Source organism: Sinocyclocheilus anshuiensis, unplaced genomic scaffold (genome assembly GCF_001515605.1).
Source record: "Sinocyclocheilus anshuiensis isolate Anshui unplaced genomic scaffold, SAMN03320099.WGS_v1.1 scaffold1640, whole genome shotgun sequence".
Classification (NCBI taxonomy): Eukaryota; Metazoa; Chordata; class Actinopteri; order Cypriniformes; family Cyprinidae; genus Sinocyclocheilus; species Sinocyclocheilus anshuiensis.
The window spans coordinates 569,842-581,455 of record NW_015555883.1 but is presented as its reverse complement, the minus strand read 5'-3'; the positions used below and the strand labels follow the sequence as shown (position 1 = coordinate 581,455).

The following is an 11,614-nucleotide window of genomic DNA, read 5'->3' as shown; positions in this document are numbered from 1 at the left end:
TGTAAAACTTTTAACTTTATACATTTTTCTGTATTGCTTTATTGCATTTAAATGTTCAGTTATTTTTGTTATAAGAAAAAAGTTATTAAACCTGTTATACTGTATTATGACAGCACTTTTTTTTTTAAAACTAAATTTCAATATCGTGATAACACCGTATACCGTGATAAAAGCATTAGCAATTAATCGCAACATGAAAATTTGATACCGGCATATCCCTAGTGTGCAGTGAGGCGCAGATCAGTTCTAACGTCACTGAATCTGCTCTTAAAAATTAACCATCTATTCATCATATCATCATGCAAAACATACATGATAAATAGCGAATTTTTCATTGATTCTCGAAATGCCATAGCATTTCCACACCGGCGATTACATGATACACTGTGGCGCCAAATAATTTATGTCCCCACGCATCATGTACGTCATCACGCGTTGACGTCATCAAATTGTGATCGGTTCGTGAGATCGGCCAAGTGTAGCGAGTACCGATCGAGTCCTAAAATGTGATTATCGGTGTGAATGCTTTTGAATGCTTAAAATTTCCTGTCTGTGGTTGAGTAGTAAAAATTAATTTATGTGTCACAATAGTCTTCTCTAAAAAATATTTTTGGTGCTTCTTGTTTATGATTGGAATTTCATTACCCAATGACAATCTGGGGCTATTTTTGGTGCATCCTCATAAAGAAAGAAAGTTATGAATTTCCATTCTGATGTGATAATTCTATTTCAGTCCAGTAAAACTCTCTAGTTTAAATTATATTGCCAAGTGACAGCAGTAACCGATGGTCCACTGACGTATATTCTGATACAATTGAGCACTCTTGTTCAATCATCATGTTGGATCCTTGTGGGGTCTGTCTTTGATGCCTGGCCTGATGTTTTTAAACTGGTGTTGAGGGAGGGGGGGATTCCTGCAGCTTTCACATCAGCCATAAATGTTACTGTTAAAATGGCAAATTATCAAGCATGTTTCGAGAACATTTGGATTTTTTGACTGAGAGGGTTCAAATGAGAGAGAAAGAGAGAGTGTGCGCAGATCAGTGCTGACCTATGAGGCAGCTGTTGGCCACACACCAGTGTGTTTGAAACTTCCTGTTGCTGCTCTGGAGCCAGAAGAGGTGCGTGACTGTGTAAAAGTGAATGTTTTTATGTTCACCCTTTGAGCGGTACGGTCCCACATGTGGGATTTTTATTTCTGTGTCCCTGGGAGTACGGTCCCACATATGGGATTTAGAATGTTCAGTGACGTCACATAACTGCCAGATTCAAACTGTGCTTTCGTGCTTCGGCTGGCGCTGAGCCAGACACGGACGCGCTCAGTGCTTGACATAGATCACAACTATGCAGTGTTTTCAACCACATAATGTTTATTTTAGGTTTCAGACATTTAAATACACATACAGTAAGTAGTAGTAAAACAATGCATTTAGAGTTTGTAAAAATACACTGATGTCTATGGAAGCGGCAATAACAATCCAATGGGTTTTATTCATATCGGATACACATAGTGTAAGTAACTATAAATTCACTTGATTATTATCCTAGTTCACCGGCCACTTACTTGCATGTATTTCGGTAGAAACTGATGTATTTACGTGCTGGAAATCCGACTAACAGGACTCTCTGAACTGCGGCACAAACAAACATGGCGGTGCCCATCTTGCATCATAGATCAAGATCATTTCTAAAGTTTTGAAATGACAAAGCAAACTCACATACACGTATTTGAGAATCGGAATATCAGATAGTTGATGATATGGTAACCAAGTGTGTGAATATTTTGAATAAAAAATGAAAAACGAAATAAAAGTGATACATCTGTCATAGTGTTATTGTGGCTGTGGTGTGTCACGTGACAAGCATGATGTGTTGCCATGAAAACAATAAGGGGAAACATTCTAAAATAATGGTCGCCTTAAAAAAACTGACTTTTGTGGGTCAGCTAGAATATTTTAAACTTACTCGTGAAAGGGTTCAAGAGAACCAGGAGACGTGGCATGTCACGCATGGAAGATGCCAAGCCTTGAAACAGAGATACAGACCCCCCACTTTCTTCACACTGTTCTATCTCCTCACAGAAACTTTCAAGCACAAGATATAGTGCTGTTAAATCCTCCCTAAAACCTGTTAAATACCAGATATTTTCTTTTTTAATGAGCTTACAGTGTTTTCCCCCCTCCTCTATTGTACTTGCTAAATAATCTGTGAATTTGGATAAATTCCAAAACAGTTCTTTGAAGCTTTACCCCCTAAGCATGTGTTTTTACTCTTGGCCAGTTTACAAGCCCAGATTAGACTATTGTTTCAGAGCCAAGCTTAGTGAAGATGTTACCATAGTTATTATCAGCATGTCTCTTCAAAGGATCAGCCACAGACGTTTGCTTAATTATTTTCTTTTTTCTCCCCTAATTACATCCCTGAGGGGTCATCGCTAAAAAAAAATTGTGTCAAAGTCATGATGGGCTCACAAATGTGTAAGAGGGGAGAATGAATGTGGGCTTTAAATGAGGTGCTCTGCTTTAATCCATCTGAGATGCTCCACTAAGTGGCACCACCTGTTTCCTGTAGCACTCAATGCAGTTGCAGTGCATTGAGTAAGATACAGATGAATGTGAATAAATATGCAACAGTCAGTGAGTTTTTGTTTCTGGGAGCAGCATACTATATGACTGAGGTTAGCTGACTCAGGGGCCTGGCAAAAATCAACCACATGGGTGCAGCTCCCTGCATGTACTGTTACATTTCACATGTTGTGTAATAATTTGAGAGAGACAAATCTCAATCATTATGCAGACATGGTACAACACATTTGAATTCTGCCCTTGATGACCTGTTTTCACCCTCTATATTTGCATTTTAAAATAAAATTAGGTGTTTAGCACCTTCTTTTCTCAAAGAGATCTCAAAGTACACCAGTTGGGAATTTGAGGAATGTAGCCTGCAGTGTAGTTTGATTCTGTAGCCGTCGAATTCCCAATGTATCCCTCTGTTTTCTGTGCCCCGTGGCCAGCACATTTTTCCAGATGCCTGCAGAGCTACAGCAGACCCTGTCCGCCAAACCTGAAGCCGATGATAATATTAGCCTACAGCTGCATAAAATCGACCTAATTTTTATGCCTTTCATTTCATCTCTACTTTTTTCTTTTACCTCTCCCCCTTGTTTTTCCCCATCCTCGCACTGTGCTAGCATGATATCACCCTCGGTGGATTTTAAAGAGTGATGGTTTTAATTAGTCAGGATAATGACAAGTAATTAACTCCCAACACAAGTGGCCGGTGCAGTGCTCTTCTAGGCTTGCCTTTGAGATTGCCTGATATTTAACAGTTTTCTTTGTCGTGTAACTCCAATACATTTTTCTCCAGGCAACTCTGAATAGTGAATATGCAAGTTTTACACTTCAACTCTCAATTCTGTCGTGTAACTCCAATACATTTTTCTCCAGGCAACTCTGAATAGTGAATATGCAAGTTTTACACTTCAACTCTGCAAATTTTCTCTGGATTGAAAGGGATAATATTTTTGCTGCTGCACAAGAGAAAGTACTTTTCAAATGGTGTAATCTATTGTATTCCATTAAAAGCTGAATTTACAGTCATCGCTGTTAGGGGAGGTCTCATCGAGTCAAAGGAGAAGTCCTGGATACCAGAGTTGGAGGAAGTTCTAATTCAAGCATGTCTCTTGCCTAGTCTTCAGTTCAGCTATTCCACTGAGATGCATGGGGGTGTGAAATATCTCTAAGTCTCTTGTCAGTCTCTCGCTCTTTCTCTTTTGTCTGTTTCTTCTGAAAGAGCATTAGTAGGGGTTGCTGAAGACAGAGCAACTCTGCCACAAAATAAAGAAAGGCTGGGGTTTGAGGATTGAGAGTATTTCAAAGTGTCCCTGTAAAGCCACATGGCTGCTCAGTCTCTAATACCAGGCCTCATACCTGACTGCTCGAAGATTATAGAAAGTTTCAGTGTGTGCTCACAGACCTCAGGAGTAAATAAGGCAAAACCACAGAAAGGAGAGAAAGAGATTGAGAAAGAGAGAGACACAGCGAGAGATGGAGAACTTTGAGGCAAGGAGAGTGACTCAGAATCAGCCATGTATGAATGTCTTGGCCTGGTAACCGGATGTTGTACACACCTGCAGAACATTTGTCATTCTGCTCGCTTATTAAAGGTGAAGTGTGTCATTTTTTTGGATGTTATACTTCTGTCCTAGTTTAATATGCAGAGGAAACTATTAACTCTTTTTTTACGGCTTTTCGTGTTTTCACTGTTATACACCCGGGGGCGCTATTACACATCTTCTGAACAAGTACAAAACCTCCCGAACAAAAACACACATGAACAGGACGGAGAAACTAGCGATCTCTTATGTAAACAGATACATATGAAAAATAATGCGATCATCAGCAATAGACAGCATATAAATGAAAACTGCATAATGTTGATCCAGGAAGTGGTATATGTCTGTATAACTCTTTGGAGGTATTGATGGAAGCGATTTACTGGATTTATGCTTTGATAATCGTACTGAATATTATCCAGATAAAAATGTGATTTTCTCACCTTTTTGCTCAAAATAATGCATTTTTTTATGAAACCTACCTATATTCAAGTGTTGATAAAAAAAGAATGCTTTAAGCTAGAATAAAACTGATTTTTTTGTTTAAAAGTAGAGGCTCTGATTCTTTATTTTGGTGTATTGCATATTCAAATATTCATACAGCAAAATATACTGGAGGCCATCAAGTTTTAGTGAAAATCATGAAATCGCTGGCGGTGGATGGCAACTTTTTTCTAAAATGCTGGCGGGGAAAGAGTTAATAGGTTGATGTCCCTGAAAAGTATAAATTTGGTGGTTGTTTGAGCATCCAGACTCATTGGTTCGACCAGTTTGGGGTGTGACTATCTGTTTGAAATGGACGTTATTTTTGCGGTTCTGTTTAGTGGTGCAGAAATGACACACTCCACCTTTAAAAGGACAGTTTACTCGAAAAATAAATAAATAAATAAAAAATATCATATACTCATACTCGATTGAATGACTTTCTTCCATCTGTGAACACAGTAGATATTTTATAAAATTAATAAATAACTCTCCACTGATTCTTTCATTCCATATAAAAAATAAGTTGAAACATGACTCAAAACATCTGCTTTTGTTTTCCACTGAAAAAGACAATCACACAGGTTTAAAATGACATGATTGATGTCATTTTCATTTTTGGGTGAACTAACCACGTGTGCCACGTGTGTACTACAGAATATTGCTGTAAAACTTCACTGGGATTGTACCAAATCAGATGCTGATGTACATTTTTCCAAATAATCTTTACCATAAGACACCTCATTCCTGTTGTCATGGGAAAGGTACTATAAAATTTAGGTGTTCTTTTCTCCCCCCATAACACCGAACATTACATGTAGTGCAATGCCTTTAATGCCATAAAGTCTTTATGACCATTACCAACATACTATATTTTTATTCCTATGTTCTTATGTTGTTTACTGGGAAATGTATGAGCCCTGTTTACAAGTCAAGTAAAGTTTCCACACATTTTCTGCCTCTGGGGTCCACACATGTTGCGTGTACAAGTAATGTCCTATACACACCATAGTCCATCATATTTAGCAAATGTTTATTTATTTTGTAATGTACTTGGCCAGCTCTAAAACAACTAGTGTGTCTAAAGCACTAGATCGTTAACCCAGAGATCTGATTTTGAAAGGCTTTTGCAAACGTGGCGTAATTTCTGAGATCATTAAGTGCGGGTTCTTGAAATTCCTCACCACATAATATGGAAGGCTGAGCTGAAACACTGATGCCTGTGCAGTAAATCTCCCCTGCCTGCTGTACGCCTTGATTATGATGAGGAATTAAAGCTCTGCCTTTGATAACTGCTGGGATCCAGTTGCTAATGCTCAGTGATCCATAGCAATGGGAGAACAGAAGGAGCTGACGCACGCTTATACAGCGGTATATAAGCAGACTTCTATTCAGCAGCGTTACTGAGGCAGGCTTCAGTGGTCTATGTTTTAAAGCTAAAATGGTTCATAAACATGATCCCTGTCTGTCCACAGCCCTAGCGCTGCTCTCACACTTGCTCTCACACTCACCCTCATCAGCAACTCTCTGAATCCTGCAGGTTTCACTCTCTCACTTTTCTCTTTCTTTGTCTCTGTATTGCTTCACTCTAATAACTGAATGTTTATTATAATACAGCTTTCTGGAATACTTTGATTCTGATTGGTCAATCACAGTCATTGAAGTTGAGGAGAAGAGAATGTTGTTTCTGTGAGCTATGAGGTCAGGCCTGACAATTTGTCTGTTGTTAGAGTTTTGGTTGAGGAAATGGGGGATGGAAGCCCCTCGTGAGTCGTCTTGGTTTGCCTGCTCAGAGGTGAAAGAGTTTAGTAGAGAAAATAAATAAGAGTGTATGGATACAGTTCTGTCAGCAGTTAGATATGTCTGAGACTGTTAGGTCAAGATCCCTGTCACTCAAACTCAGCCCTCTCCCTTTTTTTTTCTCTTTCTCTTTCTGGCTCTCTTTTTCACCAAGGTCTAGGGATTTAGTTTTTACTACAAGTGCAATATCTATATATATTTTTTAATTGACTAGTCTTGCTGGAACTAGGGATTCTCCAATCGTTTCCGATCAAGATGCTATGCAATGACAAAAAGACGTCCATTTGAATGCTGTATCTGCAATGCTTTACAGATCAAAAACTTTTCTGAGAGGGTTTTACCATGCAAAACTCCTAATAGTCATTTGTTGGATGGCTAATCAGTTGTCGTCAATCTTGACCCTGCTAAGGTAATTTCTTTAAAAAGCAATCCTCTTGTCAACAAAATTATAAGATAAAAATCCCTCGACACATCACACAATCACATAAAAAATTTAGAAACTGGAGTCTGCCAAAATCAAGTAAAGCAAAACGAGGCAGAGAGTCACTAAAGGAAATAAACAGAGAGCAGTGGACTGATGTTCCACAAGAGATGCTGTGTGTTTATCAGACAGCCAGTAAAGCCCAGCTGGCTTCCATTTGGGTAGGTATGGGCAAGAGGCCAGGACAGAGCAGAGCTCAGTTACACTCAGCTCAGCTAAACACAGCGCTTCTCCTCGCTAAGACCCAGTCCTGACCCTCTTTGATGTCATGCTGCTCTAGCCTCCTCAGACAGCCCCGTATAATTACCAGGCCACATAATAAGACCACTTGGCTCCAGCGCTAACTTATAAAACACGCACACACAAACACATGCTGATGACTGCATGAATGCACTTTCACAGATACTTGAGCACAACGTGCATGCAAAGTGATGATCTAGCAAAATAGCTAGTGCAAATATAAACACATTTCCAAACTGGGCATCCACATTGTACTGTTGTTGCATCAAAACACTTTAGAAATTGATATGACAGCGAAGCCCTGTGTAAATTTCTCTGTATAACTTTTTTTTTATTTCTTTCTCCTGTGTTTGTGTTTTTTGGCCTCAGAAGGGAATGAAACTGGTGAGAAGAAAGCACAGAATTCAAACACCCCACCCATGGAAAAGCCAGGAGACGTGGAGAATGGCAACAACAACAACAGCTTGTCCCAAACGGACCTCACTAGCACTCCTGGCAAAAGTATAACATGTAAGCATGAAACAATTGGACTATGTTACCCAGCAGCCCTTCACAGATTGTTTGTACATGGTCTGTCTGTTCCATTGTTATGGAAACAGATGAAATGATGAGGAAATTAGGACTGATGACACTGGCCAGAGGGACAGATATATTAAGGTCTCTGTTATAAAAGAATCTGGGGCCTCGTTTATAAAACGCACGTACAATTTGATTAGGATTTGATCCTAAATTCAGTGCTAAGGAGTCTGTAGTGTCTCTGATTGTGTAGATGTAGACTGGGTGTGTACTAGTCAGTAGGCTGTGACTAAGTCCTCTGACTAAAGGGTAGATTGTTGATATGTCCTGTTACTGAGGGTGCTTTCACACCTGCCTCATTTAGTTCGGTTTAATCGCGCAAGAGTTCGTTGTCCCTCTTGGTGCGGTTCGTTTGGGCAGGTGTGAATGCAGCAATCGCACTCGGGTGTGCAACAAAAGAGGACCAAACAAGTGTACCGAGACCTCCGTGAAGAGGTGGTCTCGAACCGATTGCAAACGGACTCTGGAGCGGTTCGCTCGTGGTGAGAAAGCAATCCGACCCAACGGACCAAAGAACCAAGCGGTATCATAATTCATAACGGGAAATATACTATATAAAAAGCAGCAGTCAGCAGTGAGAATGTTTGTTATTGCAGTTGAAAACCAAAGAGCAGCTCATATTAAATAAAACTTATTTTATTTTTTGCTTTATTGTGTCCAAACTTTTCTTTAAGCTATGTTGCTGATGTTGTTTTTCTTCCGGTGACCTCAACCCATGCCTTGCTCTCTCATTGGCTGTAGCTCGTCACGACACCTGACACCATGTGATGTCGAGTCGGCCGACCGGTCCAGATATTTGACAAGCTAGATATTTGTTTGCCGTCGGTGTAGTTCACACACAAAGATTGCCGAGCACCGATCACCCACTGATTTTTCCTCGATCACAGCCCGACCTGTCGGCGAGCTCGTTAACTTGCAAATCGGGCTTAAAATCCTGTAGTGTGAACTAGGCATTAGGCACGCCGAGAGACCTTTAAATCAGCAGGGCAGCACCGGATTGGCTGCAGAGAGAGGACACCCTAATGATGATTGGCAGGTGATTCATCCACTACATGAGCGAGACAACGAATAGGAAAACAATAGAGAGAAAAAGAGAAGGAGAGAAATGCAAACACGCACAGAATGTAACAGGACAAAATGTACAACTCCACCTCAACTTTTTCCCTGCAAACGTGTCTCCTTCGACGTGCATGGTTTTATTTGGAGATGGACCAGTGAGATGTGCCTATTTGGGACTCATAAAATGTTGAACACTATTGCATCATCTGCTTAATAAGGAGTGTGCAGTCCTTTATGGATCCATGTGTGCTTTGAGGCTTGCGGTGTGCTTTTATTAGAGTTTTGCATATGTGTAAAATGTGTGCTTCTCGATAGTGACATAGCAAGTTTCATTTTGTGCATAAATCAGCAATATTTGTTGTAAACAGTAGTGTGAAGATTCAGCCAGGTCCCAATGCTTCAGCCCGGGGCAATGATGTCATGGATGTTGCATGCATTTCTAGACTGAATGAGAGTGCAGAAAGGCTGTTAAATTCACTTTTTTTTTGTTTGAATCTGTCTAGTGTGATTGAGAAGTGAAAAAGCGAGTGAAAACATGGGTTTAGGTCTTCTAGCGGAGTCTGTGTTGATGTCATATAAGTGGAGATTGCTTTTACAAAACCATTTTTTGTAAAAAATAAAAAACACTGCTCACTGTTTTAGGGAGGGTAAAAATGTTAATACTTGTAGAATTTGTTTTCTGAGCTTACTATCCAACGTTTTCATTAAAATGCAGTATTTTAAGGTCTGGTTAATATATTTAAAGAGCAGGTCATATGGTATTTTAAAGTGTCCTAATATTGTGTTGGAGTCCTCAACAACAGGTTTAAATGCATCTAAGGTCAGAAAACATAGTGCGTTCACAGCGAATTATCAGAACTATTTATTCAGTAAGACAGTAATATCGTACTTTACATGGAAACCTAAAGCTGCACAAGGTATACATCACATATTAGCAAAAAAACTTGATATTTTGTGCACTCAATTGAGAATGTTAAACATAACGTATCAATCGTACTTACAGGTTGTGGTTCGGAAAGCTTGTTAGTCTAAATAAAGAAAGCCGAAGAAGATAAAAGCCAAGATTAGGGAAGCAGTCCTCGGTAAAATGACGAGCACACAACAAAAGGTTCAAATTGTATTTCTGTGGTATCCTTGAACACAGTGTCTTCTTGACATGATGTAAACACACTAACTAGCGGAAGTGTTTGTGGGCAGGTCAGAGTCGCGGGCAGGCGGGATTATGCAAATGTGTTAGTCCTTGAACACAGTGTCTTCTCGACATGATGTAAACACACTAACTAGCGGAAGTGTTTGTTTTGCAGGTCAGAGTCGCGGGCAGGCGGGATTATGCAAATGTGTTAGTACCCAGTGACGTATACCGGTAACAGGCAAAAGATTCGAAAATATGACGACTCGTTAAGGCGATTCAGAATCGACTCTCTCATTTGAGAGACAATATCTTTATTTATCGTGCACTTTTTTGATGACCAACTTTGCAGACTGTTTTCATTTAATCGTACTGCATCGTGATAGGAGTCAATCGTATCGGCAGCTGCTTCATATGTATCTTTAATGTATCGTATCGTTGGCTATGCATCCAGATGCGTATGGCATCGGCCTCAGTCATGGAGATCCCTACTGACTGTCATTTATTTACATAGCTCTTTTATACAATGGAAATGTAAAGTCCTTAAAGAGCAGGTCATATGGGTTTTTGAAAAATATCTCTTTTGCAATTTATAACGTAGCTATCCTTAAATGAAAACAGTCTGCAAAGTTGGTCATCAAAAAAGTGCACGATAAATAAAGATATTGAGGATAGCTACGTTATAAATTGCAAAAGAGATATTTTTCAAAAACCCATATGACCTGCTCTTTAAAGTCTTGCAGAAAATCTTAGTAATAAAGACTAAGACCAGTGTTGGGCAGTAATGCATTACTTAGTAACGCGTTACTGTAATTTGATTACTTTTTTAGTAACGGAGGAATTTAACGTGTTATAATTTTCAAAATAGTAATTAGAGTATAGTTACAAGCCGAGGTCTCTATACGTTACTGCCGCGTTACAGTGCTGACAGAATGCAGTGTTTTATATTCTGGAGATTGTAAAAAGGATGTAGCACAAGCATTGTCGAGTCAAGTGCTAGTGGATTAGAGACCTGCTCTCCCGCGAGACCCGACGCAACAGAGTGCGGCGCGGAACAAGATTTGATAGGCGAGTGCAGACTTGTGTGTGTGCGCGGGATGCGGGAGAATAAAATGATTCACGGAACTCCCGCAAAATAGAAATATCCAGTGTTTGAAATTAACACCCGCCAACCCGCCAAATGCGGGTAAAAATCAGCTGTGGTGGGTAACGCTGTCAAATCACTAGCCAATTTGGCGGGCTACTTTTTGTAAATTATGTTCACTCATTGATTTCTTGGCAGGTCAAATCTGCGCAGGTTTAGCGCAAATACTGAACTCGTGAGACATCATGACATTATCGAGTATATTGCAAAAGCTAAACAAAACACACCTACAGAGGCGTGCATATGCGACGTGATGAAGTCTGGTTAGACCAACACAGGATTTAATGCGTGTGCGCATTTAGAGTGGTTCTTTCACTGCATGATTCAGTTTATTAATATGCATTAAGAATGATCACATAATTCAAGATAAGGAGGCAGAAAATGTATATATTTATATAAATTCATATAGTTAATCAATATCACACGAAGAGTGCCGTTTTTTTGGTTACAAATGTGATATTTATTTTATACAACAGTTCAATAAACAGTAAGTTAATATCAAGAGACTTACGTTTTAGACACCATATTGGCTGTTTTTGCGCTATTTCTGTGCTATTTAGCCAACAAAAAAACATTCCAAACACAGCC

General features: G+C 39.5%; 1 protein-coding gene across 5 annotated transcripts in view; it reads left to right on the top strand.

The window, feature by feature from the left end:
• Positions 1 to 11,614, top strand: part of LOC107675846 (myoD family inhibitor-like) — a 32,613-nt gene that overhangs the window by 9,687 nt on the left and 11,312 nt on the right. For 4 of the 5 annotated variants that reach the window (XM_016470337.1, XM_016470338.1, XM_016470336.1 and 1 more), the window contains one exon: positions 7,488 to 7,628. In XM_016470337.1, the coding sequence (XP_016325823.1) occupies positions 7,488 to 7,628 (141 nt within the window). The remainder of the gene's footprint in view (positions 1 to 7,487; positions 7,629 to 11,614) is intronic. The other variant, XM_016470340.1, reaches the window with a different exon arrangement.